The sequence below is a fragment of the Salvelinus fontinalis genome, chromosome 41 (assembly GCF_029448725.1).
Source record: "Salvelinus fontinalis isolate EN_2023a chromosome 41, ASM2944872v1, whole genome shotgun sequence".
Taxonomy (NCBI): Eukaryota; Metazoa; Chordata; class Actinopteri; order Salmoniformes; family Salmonidae; genus Salvelinus; species Salvelinus fontinalis.
The window spans coordinates 22,001,933-22,025,206 of NC_074705.1; the positions used below are offsets into that span (position 1 = coordinate 22,001,933).

The 23,274-nt window shown below is 41.7% G+C and overlaps 1 protein-coding gene across 4 annotated transcripts; it reads right to left on the minus strand.

Annotated features, from left to right (window-relative positions):
• Positions 1-162: 162 nt before the first annotated feature.
• On the minus strand, positions 163-16,234 carry lnpk (lunapark, ER junction formation factor). 4 transcript variants are annotated; one of them, XM_055907951.1, is made up of 14 exons: positions 16,114-16,234; positions 15,362-15,458; positions 14,000-14,041; positions 13,420-13,607; positions 12,617-12,675; positions 12,269-12,309; positions 7,476-7,559; positions 7,318-7,372; positions 5,884-6,078; positions 5,120-5,210; positions 4,832-4,902; positions 3,064-3,231; positions 1,767-1,886; positions 163-1,029 (listed from the first exon to the last, which is right to left on the minus strand). In XM_055907951.1, exons 2-14 carry the CDS (start codon positions 15,386-15,388, stop codon positions 848-850), a joined length of 1,323 nt encoding a protein of 440 aa, XP_055763926.1. In that variant the 5' UTR covers positions 15,389-15,458; positions 16,114-16,234; the 3' UTR covers positions 163-847. The 4 variants fall into 4 exon arrangements, with proteins under 4 accessions (XP_055763926.1, XP_055763925.1, XP_055763928.1 ...); XM_055907950.1 differs by having other exon boundaries at positions 5,120-5,225; positions 16,114-16,233; XM_055907953.1 differs by lacking the exon at positions 1,767-1,886 and having other exon boundaries at positions 16,114-16,232.
• Positions 16,235-23,274: the final 7,040 nt, after the last annotated feature.

Here is a 23,274-nt window from a genome sequence, read left to right on the forward strand (position 1 = left end):
GCCAAACATCCTTCCCATGAATTTCATGTCAGTAAGAACCAAAACATAATAAATATCTTTGGGCCAATCTTGTATGGAATCGCCTACTATGGCACTGCAGTCTACCCTGGAATAATATGAAGTAGAAGCACCCTTCGTCTGGTTTAAATAGTCTACCATGAATTGATTGAGAACATGTTTTTTTATTTAATTTAAAGACAACATTATTTGGCGTGCCATGTACATACTAATAAAAACAGGCATTTGCAAAGATTGTGTGTGCCGAAAACCTGACTTACAAATTAAGCTCCAACACAAAATACATATTTTTTTATTTACTTCATGGCTGAACATAACACAGGCTTGAAAGAAGATATGTGGAACTGCTTCTTGGCCAGAATAAATAATCTCAATTAACTTCTATTCTCACTCTGTAAACAAAAGTTTTGCCTGACTAGGCATACGATTGAATAAGTTTCAATATTTCCAGAACTGCTGTAAATAAATGTAAAACATGTCTTAACTATTTATTGTGTAGCCTAAAGAATTACACAATCAGAGCAAATCTTGAAAGACAGACCGGACCAGTGCATTTGGCAAATGTATCTTTTCAAAAGAAAAATTGGATTTGGCAAGTCAGTAATTTTGATCATCAAAGTCAATGTACAAAATGCTCTCTTTCACACCTGTGAGAAAAAGTGGTCAATTCTAGATTATTATTTCTAGATTATTATTTCACTTCCAAAGAATATTGTGCATTACAAGCATTTTATGTCAATCCAGGAGCTGGGTACCACATGATTTTTAAACAAACATGGCACCATGTCAGCTGATATACATAGAGGGGAGGGTGGGAATTCAATGTTTTCTACTCTGTTTCCAATTGGGGGACTTCTTGCTTTTCTCCTGGTCTCTCAGGCTCCTCTTCTGTGTGTACCGTCTCTGCGGCCTCTGGGTTCTCTACGTTGGGGTCTGGGGTCTCTTCTGTAGACTGGGCCTTTTCAACTTGAGGCTCCACTTCATCAGAAGGGGCCTCCAGCTCCTTCTCATCTGCAACCAGAAGACAGACATTTATAAAACTTATATTAACCATACATATCTACCATTTGTTTGTTTCTGATAACAGGGCTCTCTGCCTCTGAGCCACTATGTACAAATCACACATTCATAAGCCACAATAATATATGTACTGTAAACTATTACTGTCAAACTGTCAGAGCAGCCTATTATCAGAGAAAGAGAGAGAGGGGGGGGGGGGGGGGGGGGGGGTGAGAGTGACAGGGTTAAATCATTTTAACAGTCAAACCATTAAAATCACTAACTTTGTGTAATTACACTATAATAATAATTTGCAGCATGCCCAGCCTGTTAATATTATATACAATGACTTGATCTGCAAACACTGAAGCTTTACATTACTCCGGAATTAAGTTAATTATCAACAACTCTCAGGGTCAAAAGAGTGGGATCAGTACAATGGTCATTTGATGGTCCAACATGAAATAATGCATCAACATCATTGTGTGATGCCATGCAATAGCTTGTGTAGCTGTGATATCAGACAGAAGGGTGAAACTGGAATTTCAGTTCAATTCCTGAATTGAAAATTAAATTGACCCAAAATCTGATTGTTAGTTGATTGATCATATTAAGATCGTGATATGATTATAGGGCCAAATGCCACAAGAAGTCAATTTAAATAGCCTTTAATCAGGGTAAGTGATTGGTGGGACTAAAATCATTATTTGTAAGGGACTGCAAAGCACCAGGCTGTGGTAAGATGGGACCTTTGTGGTGATGGTGGACAATGGCGAAACTGTGCACTGAACTCCATGAAGCAGTTGCTAAAGATACAGTGGGCGCCCTGGTAGCCACATGACTGGTACCACTGTCTTCACTTTGATCAGCTATTCAAAGACAAAGTATAAAGCAATGGTAAATATTAGGATAAAACAAACATGCACAAAAAGACGACAATGCTAAATTGATTATTGAGTTTGTTATAGCAACAAACACTATGCTACATTTACCATGTGGTTTTAATGACCTGAAGATTATGAATTCATGACTAACCAAGTTGGTCACTCTGTCATTTAGGTTAGTATTGTGGAGTAACTATAATGTTGTTGACACATCCTCAGTTCTCTCCCATCACAGCCATTCAACTCTGTAACTGTTTTAAAATCACCACTGGACTCATGGTGAAATCCCTGAGCAGTTTCTTTCCTCCCTGGCAAATGAGTTTAGGAAGGATGCCTATATCTTTGTAGTAACTGGGTGTATTGATAAAGCATCCAAAATGCAATTAACAACTTCACCATGCTCAAAGGGATATTCAATGCCTGCTTTTTTTTTTTAAATCCATCTACCAATAGGTGCCCTTCTTTGCGAGATATGGTCTTTGCTCCCTGGTCTTTGTGGTTGAATCTGTGTTTGAAATTCACTGCTTGACAGAGAGACCTTATATAATTGTATTTGTGGGGTACAGAGATGAGGTAGTCATTCAAAAATCATGTTAAACACTATTATTGCATGCAGAGTGAGTCCATTCAATGTATTATGTTTCTTATTAAGCACATTTTTACTCCTGAACTTATTTAGGCTCTGGATGAGCGTCTGATAAATTACAAATGTTTTACAGAAATGTAAAAATAGCAAAATAGTGCTATTCCATAATGTCAAAACCTAAAATTTCACAAATGACTAATTTCAATGACAGGTATTTATATCAACAGGGTTACATGAGTTTCTAGGGCACAACATGTGCTTCAGAAGTAGCTAGAATTCATATAGGATATATCTCAATCGAATTTTTTTTTTTTTAAATCATATTTTCTGGTTCTTCTTAAATTTAAATGAAATGTTTAAAGTTGGGGGCACCAGTGCTGTTAATTTACAACCTGTTCATTTAGAGCCCTGAATAAAATATACAACTTGTTTTACTTTAATGTCAACACAACTTTAATGATACATTTGGGTCCACTTAACTCCTCTGATCTTTTGACCCTTGGATTTGGCCAAGTGCTACATATATAGCTACATATAAAATTAGTTCATTTCCAAAGGTAACTCTAGTTACTATACCTCCAGAGGGGGGTGCGCTCTCATCAGTGACCTCTGATGCCGCAGATCTTTCTGGGGTGGGTGATTCCGAGCGCATTCTCCGCTCAAAGCTAAATTCTGGGAGTCTTGGAGCTTGAGGTCGAGTCTTCCTTGCATGGTTCAGGACGTAACAGTAAGCACACCTGAAAGCTAAATGGTCATAATGTAAGTAACATTATTTCAAAGGCAAGGTGCCATGTGCTTCAACAATTGCCCCACAATTTTTTTTTAAACATGTTGAAGATGCATAACTGCATCTGCTCAATGGATTACCCTTATTTCGATGTCATAGCTTGAGCTACTTTGGTTACAAAAAGTTGGTTGCAACAGCATATTAGAAAAAAACGTATGCCAAGGACATTCAACAAGCACAGCACTTTCATTATGCTGCCTTCAATTCCCACGGGGGGACCAGGATGAATATGTATGAACTTTCCAATTTGTAAGTCGCTCTGGATAAGAGCGTCTGCTAAATGACGTAAGTGTAATGTAAATGTTTCACAAATTACTGATGATTGGCTGAGAGAAATTATAAAAAGATTGTGGGGGCTATTTTATTAGACTTCAGTGCAGCTTTTGACATTGTTTTGAGTAAAGCCATTGTGTCTATGTATGCGGACGACTCACCACTATACATGTCAGCTACTACAGCGACTGAAATGACTGCAACACTTTAACATGGGTAGCAAGGAATAAGTTAGTCCTAAATATTTAAAACTAAAAGCATTGTATTTGGGACAAATCATTCACTAAACCCGAACTAAATCTTGTAATAAATAATGTGGAAACTGAGCAAGTTGAGATGACGAAGCTGCAATCCAGTAACTGTGGATTGTAAACTGTCATGGTCAAAACATATTGATACAACTGTAGCTAGGATGGGAAGAAGTCTGTCCATAAAAAAAGCCCTGGCCTTGTTAACAGCACTAACAACAAGGCGGGTCCTACAGGCTCTAGTTAATCGCACCTGGACTACTGTTCACTCGTGTGGTCAGGTGCCACAAAGAGGGACTTTGCAATTGGCTCAGAACAGGGCAGCACGGCTGGCCCTTGGATGTACACAGAGAGCTAAAATTAATAATATGCATTTCAATCTCTCCTGGCTTAAAGTGGAGGAGATATGGACGTGTTTTTGTGAGAGGTATTGATATGTTGAAAGCACCGAGCTGTCTGTTTAAACTAGCAAACAGCTCTGACACCCACAGATACCCCACAAGACATGCCACCAGAGGTCTCTTCACAGTCCAAGTCCAGAACAGACTATGGGAGGCGCACAATACTACATAGAGCCATGACTACATGGAACTCTATTCCACATCAGGTAACTAATGCAAGCAGTAGAATCAGATTTTAAAAAATGATAAAACTACACTTTATGGAACAGCGGGGACTGTGAAGCAACACAAACATAGGCGTAGACACATGCATACACACACACACACACGATAACATACGCACTATACACACACGTACATATGGATTTGTGTTGTAGATATGTGGTAGTGGAGTAGGGGCCTGAGGGCACAAAGTGTGTTGTGAAATATGTTATGAATGTATTGTAATGTTTTTTTAATTGTAAAACTGTGAAACTTGTAAAACCAGACCAGGAAGAGTACCTGCTGCCTTGTCTGCAGCTAATGGAGACCCATAATAAATTCAAAATACAAAGCTGGCAGCCAAGCACCGAAGGGCAAAGTTAATGCATTGTTTGAAGGGTAGTGACAGGAAGTAGTATTTCTCCAAATCTTACCAATATATTCAAATTCCTCTTTTAACGCCATGCCATTATGGGAGAAGCACTGCTGGCATATAAGAGCATATCTGGGGATAAAAGAGCATACATAACAGTGAGAAGAGATCAACCTTGAAGTTGCCTAGATGCAAAACTGTTAAAAGGAGAACTCCAGTAAAGGTCTCCCATTTAAAGCTGTATGTTACAGTGACCGTCACAACTGACGAGCACAAAATAGTGAGGCCAAACATCGAGAAGCACATCAGTAATGAGGTCATTGGAAATGCTTTGGACGGAAGTACAGACCTGTTCTGAGGGCCATCTCCCACAAGGTATTCGATGACTCTGTCCACAGCACCTCGGTCTCGAGGTAAGACGGGTCTAGCCAGGGGTGGGCCTGGGGGGTGCATACCTAACATTATAGCACATCATAGGAACACAGTGACAATTAGTGCTTAGTTTAGTTTCTACACATTTTAATACTACAGCCTTAAAAAAAACTACACGGGCTGGTTTTTAACAGGTTCCTCTTGAAAGGTAAGAATGTAAATCACCCTTGTTTAGTGCATAATATGGCATTTAGTTTTGGGATACATAAAAGTATAGGCTATAGAAAATAAGCTCAAGTGTTTTAATAATCTACACTGGAATCCATTAACAACCTATAAGCAGCTTGGAGGGCTACATACAGTGCTAAGTGAATGCCTACACACCTCTTGCAGTTTTCACATTATGCTGCCTTCAAATAAAAACCATTTAAAAAAGGATTACATTTGTCAGCTGTAAATCATTTTGAATAAGATTCTACCAAGTTTGCACAACTCTTAGGGTAACAAAACCATTCTTTTTTTTATCAATTGCTAAAACTGGTTTGGTTGGGAACCATTGATGGGCAGCGATATTCAAACCTTGTCTCTGATTATCAAGCAGATTTAAGTCAAGACTGAGATTGGACCAGTCATGCCCCCTCAACACCTCTTGGAAAGCCATTCTGGTATGTTTGTGGCATTACAATTTTTGCAATTGTCCCACTGAAAGATAAAACTCTATCCTATTAGAGCTTTACTCACCCATTCCTGGGACAGGGGTGCAGGGTGTCATAGGGGGTCTCCTCATTATGGTCTGCTGGGCGACCGCGGCAGACAGGCCTCTATCCGGGGGTCCTCCTGGGGGCCCACCTGGGGCTGAGTGAGGAAGGGGACCCGTAGGGGTGGTTCCAGCGCCCATGACAGGGGGCCTCAAGGCTATGTTGCGTTGACGGAGTTCTGAAGAAGAGGGACATGTAGAAGAGGTATTCTTCCTCAAAATGGAGACACTACACAAATGGTTCTCAGAGTTAAGGCATTCTGTTTAATTTGCATATCTACGGCAATGTGGGTTGATGTACAGGGACATTTTCTCGCCATGCTCAAGGGCACAACGGCAGGAGATGGCATCTAGGATTTGACACCAGCAACCCTTGGTTGCCGGCTCACATTATGCCAGATATGTCCTGTCTGATTAGGGATTCAAAACGGCAACATTCCGATTGCTGGCCCACATCTGTAACGGCACATTTCCACGCAAGATTTACCCCAGTGTTTTACCCAAAAAGTTCATGCTTTTCTGTTTCCATCTACGCGGGCCGGCACCCGATGTCTCACTGGGCTATGGCTCCTGCTCTCACTTGGGGCCAAAGCGGGGCCACTGGTACTTTTTAGCCTGCATTTGCATATCAATGTCTAACTAAAAGTTTCCACCTCCTCACAAAGAAACTGTTTTGATTATGCAGAGGTGGTTAATTCTGCTCTTCATAAGTCCTCACTGTCAGCTCTAGCTATGGAAATACAATTTCCCAGTATAACATAAGGGTGTATACACTAGTGCAGGGGTGGGCAGACTTTTTGGCTCAAGGGCCACACCGGGATTTCGAAATTCAACAGAGACGAAAAATATGTTTTTGTTGTTGACCGATTTGTTTGTCAAAATCTATTTCTGTGCCAGAAAAAGTGCAGTTATTTAACCTTTTATTTTACATTGGTCCATTATCATTTCTACATACTTTCTATTAAGTTTTAGACATTCAAGAGAGGCCTGGACATATATTAATAATAACAACAATTATGCCCCCCCCACCCTGAAAAAAAAACAGGGTTGGGCTCGTAGTTTGCCCAACCTTGCAGCATAACATCAAGACTACCTGCCGCCCCCATTGATTGAACTGAAGTACTCAAGGGGCATTGAATAAACAATCAATTCCCACAAGCGCTCACTCAATTATGGTCAACTTATTTGTTAATTGACTAAACGTAGAGAAAGAGAAGTGTGTGACTGCTCTCCTGAATGTAATCAATTATACAGGACTGACAGCTCAGGCACATGAGCAGATCAATTCTATGTAACCTAGTCAACCACAGGAATTATGTGGTAGCAATCAAAAGGTAAGTAAGGCATTTATAGTTTCACAATCTTTGGTTTTATGCTTGAATACAGAAACACAACTAATGTAGAGAGGATGCCTTCACCTTGGCCCGGTGTAGGAGTCATCTGACCTGGCCTGATTGGCGTGAATTCCATTTCCTTTCAAAATAAAATAAGAATCTCAGATCAATTCATAATTTAAATAAATATCAGATTAAGTCATTGATTCGTTTAAAAAAAAAAAAACAGATACTGTACTTGCCACTTTCTTATTTGCTTCAGGATCAAACTTCTCAAGAATTAACTTGGCATTTTTGTAGGTTTCAGTCTCCATCACCTCTTCCAACTGTAGAAAAAAAGTTTTAAAAATTTAAATCAGTTAATATGGCTGCGATATGACAACAGCCAGTGAAAGTGCAGGGCGCCAAATTTAAACAGAAATCTCATAATTACAATTCCTCAAACATACAAGTATTTTATACCATTTTAAAGGTAATCTTGTAGTTAATCCCAACACAGTGTCCAATTTCAAAAAGGCTTTACAGCGAAAGCACCACAAACGATTATGTTAGGTCACCGCCAAATCACAGAAAAACACAGCCATTTTCCCAGCCAAAGACAGGAGTCACAAAAACAGAGAGAGATAAAATTAATCACTAACCTTTGATGATCATCAGATGACACTCATAGGACTTTATGTTACACAATACATGTATGTTTTGTTCGGTAAAGTTCATATCAAAAAATCTCAGTATACATTGGCGCGTTATGTTCAGAAGTTCCAAAAACATCCAGTGATTTTGCAGAGAGCCACATCAATTTACAGAAATACTCATAATAAACGTTGATCAAAGATACAAGTGTTATACATGGAATTTTAGATCCACTTCTCCTTAATGCAACCGCTGTGTCACATTTCAAAAAAGCTTTACGGATAAAGCAAACCATGCAATAATCTGAGGTCGGCGCTCAGAGCCCAATCAAGACAAAAAGATATCCGCCATATTGTGCAGTCAACAGAAGACAGAAATAACCTTGTAAATATTCACGTACCTTTGATGATCTTCATCAGAATGCACTCCCAGGAATCCCAGTTCCACAATAAAATGTTTGATTTGTTCGATAAGATTTAATTGAAAATAATGTCATTGTAGATGCTTTTTTCATTAATTAGGCTATTCTCTCTTGAACCATATGTCTGTCCTCTAGAAACTCAAGGACAATATGGACATAGATATACAAAAATAAATACAAGTATAAATGACCAAAGTTACCACTGGTAAATTACTGGTAGCTTTGCAACCCTAGCACAGCAAATCTTTTGATGACCTTCTTAAATCCACAAAAGCCATATCTAGGAAAACCAAAGTTCCAAAGCCTAATATAGAATATATGAGGTCATAAAAGAATTTGAGGTGATTCATATGTTGATGACCTAAAAAATATTTGCTGGTCTGTGGTGTGTAATGAGGAGCAACCAGGCGCTGCACTTGACGCATTTATGAAACTACTTATTTCAGTTATTAATAAGCACGCACCCATTAAGAAAATAGACTGTAAAAACAGTTAAATCCCCTTGGATTGATGAGGAATTTAAAAATTGAATGGTTGAGAGGGGTGAGGCAAAAGGTATGGCAATTTTGTCTGGCAGCCCAACTGATTGGCAAACAGTACGTACTGCAAATTCTGAAATCATGTGACTAAACTAAATGAAAAGAAAAAGAAACTACACTATGAAACAAAGATAAATTATGTAAAGAATGGCAGTAAAAAGCTTTGGGGCACTTTAAAATTACATTTTGGGAAAAAAGCCAACTCGGCTCCTTCATTTATTGAATCAGATGGCTCATTCATCACAAAGCCCACTGATATTGCAAACAACTTTAATTACTTTTCATTGGCAGGATAAGCAAACTTAGGGATGACATGCCAGCAACAAACGCTGACACTACACATCCAAGTATATCGGACCAAATTATGAAAGATAAGAATTGTACTTTTGAATTCCATAAAGTCAGTGTGGAAGAGGTGAAACATGTTGTCTATCAACAACGACAAGCCACCAGGGTCTGACAATCTAGATGGAAAATTACTGCGGATAATAGCAGACGATTTGCCACTCCTACTTGCCACATCCTCAATTTAAGCCTACTAGAGAGCGTGTGCCATCAGGCCTGGAGGGAAGCTAAAGTCATTCCGCCACCCAAGAATAGTAAAGACACCTTTACTGGCTCAAATAGCCGACCAACCAGCCTGTTAGCAACCCTTACTAAACTTCTGGATAAAATTGTGTTTGACCAGATACAATGCTATTTTACAGTAAAGAAATTGACAACAGAATTTCAGCATGCTTATAGGGAAGGACACTCAACAAGCACAGCACTTACACAAATGACTGATGATTGGCTGAGAGAGATTGATGATAAAATAACTGCCACATGACTGCACCTGTACATAGCCCATCTGTAAATAGCCCATCCAACTACCTCATCCCCATAATGTATTTATTTATTTATCTTGCTCTTTTGCACCCCAGTATCTCTACTTGCACATTCATCTTCTGCACATCTACCATTCCAGTGTTTAATTGTTATATTGTAATTACTTCGCCATCATGGCCTATTTATTGCCTTACCTCCCTTATCCTACCTCATTTGCACACACTGTATATAGACTTTTTCTACTGTATTATTGACTGTGTTTGTTTATTCCATGTGTAACGCTGTGTTGTTGCATGTGTCGAACTGCTTTGCTTTATCTTGGCCAGGTCGCAGTTGTAAATGAGAACTTGTTCTCAACTAGCCTACCTGGTTAAATAAAGGTGAAATAAATGTATTAATAAAAATTGTGGGGGAACAAGTCTTGTTAGACTTCAGTGCAGCTTTTGACATTATTGATCATAGTCTGCTGCTGGAAAAACAACGCATACCCCACAAGACATGCCACAAGAGGTCTCTTCACAGTCCCAAGTCCAGAACAGACTATGGGAGGCACACAGTACTACATAGAGCCATGACTACATGGAACTCTGTTCCACATCAAGTAACTGACGCAAGCAGTGAAATTAGATTTAAAAAACAGATTTAAAAACACCTTATGGAACAGCGGGGACTGTGAAGCATCACAAACATTGGCACAGACACATGTGCGCGCACACACACACGATAACATACGCACTATACATACACATGGATTTAGTACTATAGATATGTGGTAGTGGTGGAGTAGGGGCCTGAGGGCACACAGTGTGTTGTGAAATCTGTGAATGTATTGTAATGTTTTAAAACTGTATAAACTGCCTTAATTCTTCTGGACCCTAGGAAGAGTAGCTGCTGCTTTGGCATCAGCTAATGGGGATCCATAATAAATACAAATACAATAACATGATAAACACTAATAGTAAATCATAGTGGAAATACCTTACAAGAGGATTTTTAAATAATTTTTCGCTTATAACATTATCCTAGTGGTTTCATTTGTTGTAACCGAAAATATGTAGTCAGTGGAAGAAGGAGACCCATAGGTGTGAACACCAAAACTGCTAAGTAAGGCAATTCTGATTTTGCAAGCCAGCAATATGGTTTGCAATTCAACTTTACATCAGGAAAACACCAAACATCGTTAATTGTTAGCTAGTAGAAGATAAATAATAACATGCACCAAAATCAGTAATGGAGTGTGAAAATCCATCAGCCACAATTATTGGAAGTTATTAGACATGACAGAAAATTACATCCTCTCCATGCTTCCTGCTATAAATTTACAGAGAATCGCTAATGGAGCGCTTCATGGAACACAGTCTCTCTGCAAATTAGCCTGTATTGATTTTAGATTATTTCATAACACTGGCAATTAGCTCACTGCAAAGTGCTCTAAGAGCTCAATAAAGGCTTCCTAAGGCAGGAGACTTCCATTGTAAGCTTGAGGCACCTGTGCTCAATGTCTGCCTGCTGTAGCAAAGAGCCTCCCTCTACTAAGGGAATGGGGTAGGAGATGGGGGGGGCCAAAATTCTAAAAAGGGGTGTAATATGCATAGATCAGCACAAATTACATCAATGCTGATCAGTGTCTCCTGACCCCTCCTGTCTCAGACTCCAGTATTTATGCTGCAGTAGTTTATGTGTCGGGGGGCTAGGGTCAGTTTGTTTTATCTGGAGTACTTCTCCTGTCTTATCCGGTGTCCTGTGTGAATTTAAGTATGCTCTCTCTAATTCTCTCTTTCTCGGAGGACCTGAGCCCTAGGACCATGCCTCAGGACTACCTGGCATGATGACTTCTTGCTGTCCCCAGTCCACCTGGCCGTGCTGCTGCTCCAGTTTCAACTGTTCTGCCTGCGGCTATGGAACCCTGACCTGTTCACCGGACGTGCTACCTGTCCCAGACCTGCTGTTTTCAACTCTCTAGAGACAGCAGTGGCGGTAGAGATACTCTTAATGATCGGCTATGAAAAGCAAACTGACATTTACTCCTGAGGTGCTGACTTGCTGCACCCTCGACAACTACTGTGATTATTATTATTTGACCATGCTGGTCATTTATGAACATTTGAACATCTTGGTCATGTTCTGTTATAATCTTCACCCGGCACCCCTCATAGCCTGGTTCCTCTCTAGGTTTCTTCCTAGGTTTTGGCCTTTCTAGGGAGTTTTTCCTAGCCACCGTGCTTCTACACCTGCATTGCTTGCTGTTTGGGGTTTTAGGCTGGGTTTCTGTATAGCACTTTGAGTTATCAGCTGATGTAAGAAGGGCTATATAAATAAATTTGATTTGATTTGAATGCGTTTCAAAGGTTAGAGCGCATGCGAGTTGTGCAAGGAGCTCCTGACACGATTCAACACTTAGGGCTATTAAAAGAGCAATCAGTGAAAGAGTCGTTGTGTCATTAAGATATCAGCTCTGGATCAATGACACACTTACTTCAAAACACTAAGGGCTGGTTTCTCCATTGAGCATGCTTTTTAGGCCAGGACTAGGATTAATGTGTCCAGGAAACCAGCCCTGCCCTGAACGAACCAAAATTATTGGAATAAATTAGATATAAAAATCTACACTTACGATTTTTCTTTTTTCAACTTTTAAATCTTCTAGTTTGTCATCTGAAACAAAAGTGACGAGGAATGCGTTGAGTATTTGTCATGAAACATGCATTTTCAAACATCTGCATTTTAAGAGACATTTATATTGATAAATAGTTTTAGTATTATCATTATTATTATTTTTTACAATTGGACATTTACAATTGGATAGACGTGCAATTCAAAACAAGATAGGATTCTCTTCTTTACATTAAGTTTATCTTATGTGTGTAAAAACAAAAATGGAGAACAAAGTTACTTTTGTCCTCCAAAGAGGGAGGTGGTTGATGGGCCAACAAAAATTGAATATAAATAAGAGAAGCCTTACTGTTTCTTTCTGTTCGCTTTGAGAAAAGGAATAACAGCAGCTTCCTCATAAACCACACTCTGAAAAGCAATCAGAAATATTAGAATGCAGCAGAAACAGTCTTCCATTGTTGAATAGTTACTCAGAAAAGCAGATCAGAGAGAGCATCACTTTCTGTGGTAAAGCATTTTGTGATCAATGGAACAAAACAGAAGATTCTTCACTTTGAAGATTATGTGGTGGAACTTTTACATGGCAGGACATTTTGATGACCTGAAAGAGTAGTATAGGCCTACATATTGAAAAGTTACTTTGGCATTAGATGCACAAAACCAGAACAGTTGTGGAATAAGAAAAACTATTGATTTAAACAAATATAAACATCTATGTCTGTGCTTGGAAGATTTCATGTGAATGAAAAATGTGGATGCTCGGCATCTCCTCTGACTTATGTGCCCGGGGTACTTTTGAACTGCCAACAAACATCTTTACAAAGTAGGCTGCAGGCACATAATAGTATACATACTTAAAAGGGGTAATCAGGGATTGGTGCATACATTTTGATATACTTTTCAATAAAGGATATATAGCCATTGATTCTTGAAGAATACAACTTTCTTATCAGAAACCAAAATATAAGCTTGTTATACACCAATGTTTGTAAATAATGTAATTTCAAACAAACACAGTATAGCTATAAAACATGAATTTGAGAGTGAGTACATTCCTCCAGTCCCATGAAGAGCACCACTTCATTGTTGTTTGAATCCCAGATTGCCCCTTTAAGGTTATGTGTGGCAGTGGACAGAGTAGGCTTTACTTACAATATAGGAAATATAAATAAGGGCAAAGTCATCACGATGCGTCCTGTCCATTGTTCGGGGAGATAGCAGAAGTAAACACTTATGCAAGTAATAAGATAAAGCACAGATGAATACAGAAGCAGTCTTCCCACCCACAACTTCTCCAATCTCTGATTCTTCTCTCTAAAGTCCTCAAGGTCCTTAATATCCTGAAAAGACAACAAAATGCCATGACAAGTATTTAAAAAATAATAATAATAATAAAGATAACAGGTAATAGTTGGATCATAAGAATTATGGAATGCTTGGGTAATGCCTTATGCTACATTTAAAAAGGGTTCATTGTAGCATTCTAATTCTTCTCTAAAAAGTATAACCTCTTTTCTAATATCTGACGGTCAATGTGCTGGCCAAAGTCAGAGTTGTGGACATCTGCACCTGTCACTAAAAGATCAAAACAGATCACTGCCTGACTGATAATTACAGACGGATACAAGATGAAGTTCATGGACAGGACTGCGGGAGAAGCTTGGTGCTGTGAACACTTTTTTGTGTAATGATGAAAAGTAGGGCTTATAGCAACATTTAACCTAATACTTACCTTGCCAATGCCTTCTAGAAGTTCCACCGTCGTTGGTTTAGCCTGTTTGAAGATTATATACAATTTACTTCTGAATCACTCAAAACAAATGGCTATGACCAGTTGTGTGTGCTGAATGCAATGCTTTTTCTCTCTGAATGATAAAAAAAAGTAATTCATAGATATTATAAACATTAACTTCAACACATCATGCATGCCCTCAAACGCCAAAAACATTGGCTCAATTCCATTCTGACACTAGCCAGACAGTACAGTTCAGTTGACTAGTCAGTGATGTAGGCTACTTGATTACGTTAAACTGAAACCTTGAAATGCTAAGGGAGCATTGGGTTGGTAGCTAGCTAGTTAGACAGTGGAGTAGTCGGATTCTCCAGATTTATTCAACCCTGTTTTATAAGCGCAGAGATCGACTCTACCACTTGAGCATGCTTTTGCTGCACAATCAATGGCGTGCTGGGCTTCGGGCAAGAAGGTTGATGGCTTGAGACGCACTTCCTGCATGTTTCATTACATTGGTGTCAGAAGTGGGATTGGAGCTCGTGTAACGGATGTGAAATGGCTAGCTAGTTAGCGGGTACGCGCTAGTAGCATTTCAATCAGTTACGTCACTTGCTCTGAGACTTTAAGTAGGGTTGCCCCTTGCTCTGCAAGGGCCGCGGCTTTTGTGGAGCGATGGGTAACGACGCTTCGTGGGCGACTGTTGTTGATGTGTGCAGAGGGTCCCTGGTTCGCGCCCGTGTCGGGGCGAGGGGACGCCGTAAAGTTATACTGTTACACTGATGCTGTTGACCCGGATCACTGGTTGCTGCGGAAAAGGAGGAGGTTGAAAGGGGGGTGAGTGTAACGGATGTGAAATGGCTAGCTAGTTAGCGGGTACGCGCTAGTAGCATTTCAATCAGTTACGTCACTTGCTCTGAGATTTTAAGTAGGGTTGCCCATTGCTCTGCAAGGGCCGCGGCTTTTGTGGAGCGATGGGTAACGACGCTTCGTGGGCGACTGTTGTTGATGTGTGCAGAGGGTCCCTGGTTCGCGCCCGGGGCGAGGGGACGACGTAAAGTTACAACTGTTACACTCGCATCCACTACAGTGTGTGTGCTTGACTGGTGAGCGCATTCCTGTAAGACAGCGTCCTATGAGGTCTAACGCGAGGACACGCTCTTTGAGAGGGAGTTGTGTAGGGACCCTGGTTTATAAGCTTGGATATCGACTGTGCCACAAAACGATGGATGCCAAAAAAAGCATACCCAAGTGGCAGAGTCGATGTCTGCGTTTATAAACCAGGGTTGCTAGAATACTTTGGATTATTATAGGTAAACTAGCTTACGCTACTGTTACGGACTTGTTTAACGTGAATATAGTTACCTTCCACCGGGAAACAACAGCGCCCATCTCTGCAGAATGTATTGGTGTGTCCCGCCCCTCGTCTTTGTCCACTCTTTCCTTTACGTTAGCTAGCTGCCTAAAAGTGTTGAAACGTAAAGGTAAGACATAGCTTGCTACCTAAACAATAGCTCAGACGGCTAGCTAGGTAAGGTTACAGAATGGAAAGTGCAAACGATAGCTAGCCCATTCAGATGGTTCTTACTGGCTATAAAGTAAGCTTCATGAAGAACAAAATTTACTCTTTGGTCTTAATTTATGGTTATGGTTAGGCATACGGTTAGCAGTGTGGTTACGGTTAGGTTTAAACTCTGATTTTAAGAAGATGCATTTTATAAATAGTCAGTGTACACTTTAGCCATAATTATGACTTTGTGGCTGTGGTAACTAGTGAAAACCCCCCATTCAGAGACAACAAGTCGAAGCTAACGCTAAACAGCCCTGACAATTTCCATTGAAGCACTTGAAGGAAAATGCTCATTGTTGGCCACGACTGTGACACGTTTTTGTAATCCTGAGTCACTCAACATAATTGTATAGACTAAAGTAACACTGTAGATTGATGCCTGTGACAGCTCGCTAGCTGACATATAAACTGGCTAGCTAGCTAGCAGAATATTCCTAGCAGCATACGCTAGCACGTAACGTTAGCCTAACTTTCGTGTGTTAAACAGACAGGCCTAATCAGTTTCATTCTTAGGCATAATTGAAATACATCAAAGTCTGCTACTTACGGTTGCTTGATAGCTATTTCACGTTTGATTGGTTCGTGTCATGCAAGAAAGAGTCAATAACAATACGGGGGGTCGGGTTCTTCCTCGTCTTTTTCTCCCTCTCCTTCTATGGTAGAATGGCGGTCCGCGAACAAACGTTTAGGGTGCATGCCGCCACCTACTGTGCTGGAGTGTGTGGTAATCATGGTTTACTACACTACATACAATAGTAGGTCTAGCTACATCAGTATAAAAGAAAAGAAACACAAAAAACCTAAACCCTCATACCTACTTATGTTCCCGAGTAACGCAGCGCTAGAGTGCTACAGGCGTCACTACAGACCCTGGTTCAATCCCGGGCTGTATCACAACCGACCGTGATCTGGAGTCCCATAGAGCGGCACACAATTGGCCCAGCGTCATCTCGGTTAGGGGAGGAATAGGCTCAAATGCATTAAGAAGTGAATAAATTCCATAAATTTACTTTACACACCTGTTAATTTACACACCTGTTAATTGAAATGTATTCCAGGTGACTACCTCATGAAGTTGGTTGAGAGAATGCCAAGTGTGTGCAAAACTGTCATCAAGCCAAAGGATAGCTACTTTGAAGAATCTAAAATATATTGTTTAACACTTCTTTGGTTACTACATGATTCCATGTGTTATTTCATAGTTTATGTCTTCACTATTATTCTACAATGTAGAAAATAGTACAAATAAAGAAAAACCCTTGAATGGTGTGTCCCAACTTTTGACTGGTACTGTATATAATATATACTCTATTCCCTTTTTTATTTTTGTTCGAATTCTATTTATAATTGTTTTATTTTGCTAATTGTTTTATTTTACAATTTGAGTATACCATAACCTTGATATTAGACTGTCATAAAATCAAAATCTTAATTACTTTGTTTTCTCACTCTCATGCATACACAAAATGTAATTCAGCTGAGAAGGGCATTGTTTTTACTCTTCAAAGTTACATTGTTTGGTCCCTCTTCACTGTTAATGACGATTTGTCATTTCCTAAGTCAAACATTATTCCAAACATGCATCGTAATCAAATCGGTCACACTTACAGAAGCATGTGTTTTCCAAGATGGCGTAGCAGTGTAGGCGTGTTTTGTTTCGTCCTCTCGTGTACTTTTGTATTTTTCGTATTTTTTGTATATATATTTTTAAAAAAATCTATCTCTTTTCGATTATACCTTCCGGTAACCTACCTCACCCAATGTGATATGGAATCGCTATTATTTTTTAACTTTGGAACACATTCAAGAACCCCCAGTAGCTAACCAGCTAATCAGCTACAAGCTATTTAGTCATTTTTAGCCACTGCCAGCAGCTTTTACCTTCTGCACAGACACCAGCCCTGTTATTACATTTACATTTAAGCCATTTAGCAGACGCTCTTATCCAGAGCGACTTACAAGTACATACATTCATTTTTTTGTACTGGCCCCCCGTGGGAAACGAACCCACAACCCTGGCGTTGCAAGCGCCATGCTCTACCAACTGAGCCACACGGCTCAGTTGGCCTGGATATTACTCACCAATTTACCAGCATCGGACTGTCTCTCCACAACAACGCCGGATTCCTGCCGTAATCCCTGAGCCACTACTTCTGATCCTCACAGCTAGCTTGCAGCTAGCGCCACTGCCACGAAGCTAGCACCAGTTAGCAAACAAAATTCCACAATACCTCTTTCGCCATCTGGCTTGGATTCTCTGTCGACACGGCGCCCCGCCGCACCACCACGTCTGGTCTGCCGACGAATACCCCATCCGCTGTGCCCTCAACCGGCCTCCGTCTGAGCAGACCCCCTCCGGGCTACTAACTTTAAACGCCGTGTGCTAGCGTAGTGGCGGCTTCCCTGCTCCTTCTACGGCTGCCCCCTGGACACTATGATCACTTGGCTACATAGCTGATAACTGCTGGACTGTCCATTAATTCACGGTACTCCATTCTGTTTATTTGTGTTTTATCTGTCGGCTCTGTGTTTTAACTCAGGCTCTGTGTGTAGTTAATCCGACCCTCTCTGCCTAGTCATCGCCATTTTACCTGCTGTTGCTGTGTTAGCTGACTAGCTGCTGTTATCTCACCTGTTGTTTTAGCTAGCTCTCCCAATCAAGACCTGCAATTACTTTATGCCTTACTGTATGTCTCTCTCAAATATCAATATGCCTTGTATACTGTTGTTCAGGCTAGTTATCATTGTTTTGTTTTGCAATGGAGCCCGTAGTTCCACTCCCCGTACCTCTGATACCTCCTTTGTCCCACCTCCCACACATGCGGTGACCTCACCCATTGTGACCAGCATGTCCAGAGATACAACCTCTCTTATCATCACCCAGTGCCTGGGCTTGCCTCCGCTGTACCCATGCCCCACCATACCCCTGTCTGCACATTATGCCCAGAATCTATTCTACCACGCCCATAAATCTGCTCCTTTTATTTCTTGTCCCCAACGCTTTAGGCGACCAGTTTTGATAGCCTTTAGCCGCACCCTCATCCTACTACTCCTCTGTTCCTCGGGTGATGTGGAGGTAAACCCAGGCCCTGCATGTCCCCAGGCACCCTCATTTGTTGACTTCTGTGATCGAAAAAGCCTTGGTCTCATGCATGTCAACATCAGAAGCCTCCTCCCTAAGTTTGTCTTACTCGCCGCTTTAGCACACTCTGCCAACCCTGATGTCCTTGCCGTGTCTGAATCCTGGCTTAGGAAGGCCACCAAAAATTCTGAGATTTCCATACCCAACTATAACACTTTCCGTCAAGATAGAACTGCCAAAGGGGGATGAGTTGCAATCTACTGCAGAGATAGCCTGCAAAGTTCTGTCATACTTTCCAGGTCTATGCCCAAACAGTTCGAACTTCTAATTTTTAAAATTAATCTCTCCAGAAATAAGTCTCTCACTGTTGCCGCCTGCTACCGACCCCCCTCAGCTCCCAGCTGTGCCCTGGACACCATCTGCGAATTGATCGCCCTCCATCTAGCTTCAGAGTTTGTTCTGTTAGGTGACCTAAACTGGGATATGCTTAACACCCCGGCAGTCCTACAGTCTAAGCTAGATGCCCTCAATCTCACACAAATCATCAAGGAACCCACCAGGTACAACCCTAAATTCGTAAACATGGGCACCCTAATAGACATTATCCTGACCAACTTGCCCTCCAAATACACCTCTGCTCTCTTCAATCAAGATCTCAGCGATCACTGCCTCATTGCCTGTATCCGCTACGGGTCCGTGGTCAAACGACCACCCCTCATCACTGTCAAACGCTCCCTAAAACACTTCTGCGAGCAGGCATTTCTAATCGACCTGGCCCGGGTACCCTGGAAGGATATTGACCTCATCCCGTCAGTTGAGGATGCCTGGTCATTCTTTAAAAGTTACTTCCTCACCATATTAGACAAGCATGCTCCGTTCAAAAAATGCAGAACTAAGAACAGATATAGCCCTTGGTTCACTCCAGACCTGACTGCCCTCGACCAGCACAAAAACATCCTGTGGCGAACTGCAATAGCATCGAAGAGTCCCCGCGATATGCAACTGTTCAGGGAAGTCAGGAACCAATACACGCAGTCAGGAAAGCAAAGGCCAGCTTTTTCAAGCAGAAATTTGCATCCTGTAGCTCTAACTCCAAAAAGTTCTGGGATACTGTAAAGTCCATGGAGAACAAGAGCACCTCCTCCCAGCTGCCCACTGCACTGAGGCTAAGTAACACGGTCACCACCGATAAATCCGTGATAATCGAAAACTTCAACAAGCATTTCTCAACGGCTGGCCATGCCTTCCTCCTGGCGACTCCAACCTTGGCCAACAGCTCCGCCCCCCCCGCTGCTACTCGCCCAAGCCTCCCCAGCTTCTCCTTTACCCAAATCCAGATAGCAGATGTTCTGAAAGAGCTGCAAAACCTGGACCCATACAAATCAGCTGGGCTTGACAATCTGGACCCCCTATTTCTGAAACTGTCCGCCGCCATTGTCGCACCCCCTATTACCAGCCTGTTCAACCTCTCCTTCGTATCATCTGAGATCCCCAAGGATTGGAAAGCTGCTGCGGTCATCCCCCTCTTCAAAGGGGGACACACCCTGGACCCAAACTGTTACAGACCTATATCCATCCTGCCCTGCCTATCTAAGGTCCTCGAAAGCCAAGTCAACAAACAGATCACTGACCATCTCGAATCCCACCGTACCTTCTCCGCTGTGCAATCCGGTTTCCGAGCCGGTCACGGGTGCACCTCAGCCACGCTCAAGGTACTAAACGATATCATAACCGCCATCGATAAAAGACAGTACTGTGCAGCCGTCTTCATCGACCTGGCCAAGGCTTTCGACTCTGTCAATCACCATATTCTTATTGGCAGACTCAGTAACCTCGGTTTTTCTAATGACTGCCTTGCCTGGTTCACCAACTACTTTGCAGACAGAGTTCAGTGTGTCAAATCGGAGGGCATGTTGTCCGGTCCTCTGGCAGTCTCTATGGGGGTACCACAGGGTTCAATTCTCGGGCCGACTCTTTTCTCTGTATATATCAATGATGTTGCTCTTACTGCGGGCGATTCCCTGATCCACCTCTACGCAGACGACACCATTCTGTATACTTCTGGCCCTTCCTTGGACACTGTGCTATCTAACCTCCAAACGAGCTTCAATGCCATACAACACTCCTTCCGTGGCCTCCAACTGCTCTTAAACGCTAGTAAAACCAAATGCATGCTTTTCAACCGTTCGCTGCCTGCACCCGCACGCCCGACTAGCATCACCACCCTGGACGGTTCCGACCTGGAATATGTGGACATCTATAAGTACCTAGGTGTCTGGCTAGACTGCAAACTCTCCTTCCAGACTCATATCAAACATCTCCAATCTAAAATGAATCTAGAGTCGGCTTTCTATTTCGCAACAAAGCCTCCTTCACTCACGCCGCCCAACTTACCCTAGTAAAACTGACTATCCTACCGATCCTCGACTTCGGCGATGTCATCTACAAAATAGCTTCCAATACTCTACTCAGCAAACTGGATGCAGTTTATCACAGTGCCATCCGTTTTGTTACTAAAGCACCTTATACGACCCACCACTGCGACCTGTATGCCCTAGTCGGCTGGCCCTCGCTACATGTTCGTCGTCAGACCCACTGGCTCCAGGTCATCTACAAGGCTATGCTAGGTAAAGTGCCGCCTTATCTCAGTTCACTGGTCACGATGGCTACACCCACCCGTAGCACGCGCTCCAGCAGGTGTATCTCACTGATCATCCCCAAAGCCAAAACTTCATTTGGCCGCCTTTCCTTCCAGTTCTCTGCTGCCTGCGACTGGAACGAATTGCAAAAATCTCTGAAGTTGGAGACTTTTATCTCCCTCAACAACTTTAAACATCTGCTATCTAAGCAGCTAACCGATCGCTGTAGCTGTACATAGTCCATCGGTATATAGCCCACCCAATTTACCTACCTCACCCCCATACTGCTTTTATTTATTTACTTTTCTGCTCTTTTGCACACCAGTATCTCTACTTGCACATGATCATCTGATGATTTATCACTCCAGTGTTAATCTGCTAAATTGTAATTTATTCGATTTATTGCCTACCTCCTCATGCCTTTTGCACACATTGTATATAGATTCTCTTTTTTCTACCATGTTATTGACTTGTTTATTGTTTACTCCATGTATAACTCTGTGTTGTTGTCTGTTCACACTGCTATGCTTTATCTTGGCCAGGTCGCAGTTGCAAATGAGAACTTGTTCTCAACTAGCCTACCTGGTTAAATAAAGGTGAAATAAAAAATAAAAATAAAAAATAAAAATGGAACGACTGTTCTGGCCTAGCAGCTTGTGAACAGTAGAGCTACATAACGAAGAACAAGATGTGTGATCAAAATGTCATATATGCGATAGGCCTATATTATGTAGTGTAGTCTACCCCAATCATTTTCAAACCTATTTTCTTCTATAATTCTGTATTCGATTGAGAAAATGGATCCATTCGCTTGATACGATAGCCAAATCAATCAGATTTCTAGCTAGGCTACTGTGGATGCATTCAATTCCTTTTTATTTCCGAAATGACCGGTAAACTTTATCCCACAATGAATTTAAAGCATGCAAAAATGCATATTACAGTCGAAAGCAAATTTTGACCAGGCAGCTTCTATCCCATCTTGGTCCAGCCAATACTACTAGCCTGTTCAACCTCTTTTGTATCATCTGAGATCCCTAAAGATTGGAAAGCTGCCACGGTCATCCCCCTCTTCAAAGGGGGAGATACTCTAGACCCAAACTGTTACAGACCTATATCTATCCTACCCTGTCTTTCTAAAGTCTTCGAAAGCCAAGTTAACAAACAGATCACCGACCATTTTGAATCCCACTGTACCTTCTCCACTATGCTATCTGGTTTCAGAGCTGGTCATGGGTGCACCTCAGCCACGCTCAAGGTCCTAAACGATATCATAACCCCCATCGATAAAAGACAGTACTGTGCAGCCGTCTTCATCGACCTGGCCAAGGCTATCGACTCTGTCAATCACCGCAATCTTATCGGCAGATTCAATAACCTTGGCTTCTCAAATGACTGCCTCGCCTGGTTCACCAACTACTACGACACCATTCTGTATACATCTGGCCCTTCTTTGGACATGTGCTAACAAACCTCCAAATGAGCTTCAGTGCCAAACAACACTCCTTCTGAGGCCTCCAACTGTTTTCAAATGCAAGTAAAACTAAGTGCATGCCGATTGCTGCCCGCACCCTCCCGCCCGGCTAGCATCACTACTCTGGACGGTTCTGACTTAGAATATGTGGACAACTAGAAATACCTAGGTGTCTGGTTACACTGTAAACTCTCCTTCCAGACTCACATTAAGCATCTCCAATCCAAAATTACATCTAGAATCGGCTTCCTATTTCGCAACAAAGCATCCTTCACTCATGCTGCCAAACATACCCCCATAAAACTGACTATCCTACCGATCCTTGACTTCGGCGATGTCATTTACAAAATAGCCTCCAAACTCTACTCAGCAAACTGGATGTAGCCTATCACAGTGCCATTCGTTTGGTCACCAAAGCCCTATACACTACCCACCTCTGCAACCTGTATGCTCTCTGTATGCTCTCGTTGGCTGGCCCTCACTACATATTCGTCGCCAAACCCACTGGCTCCA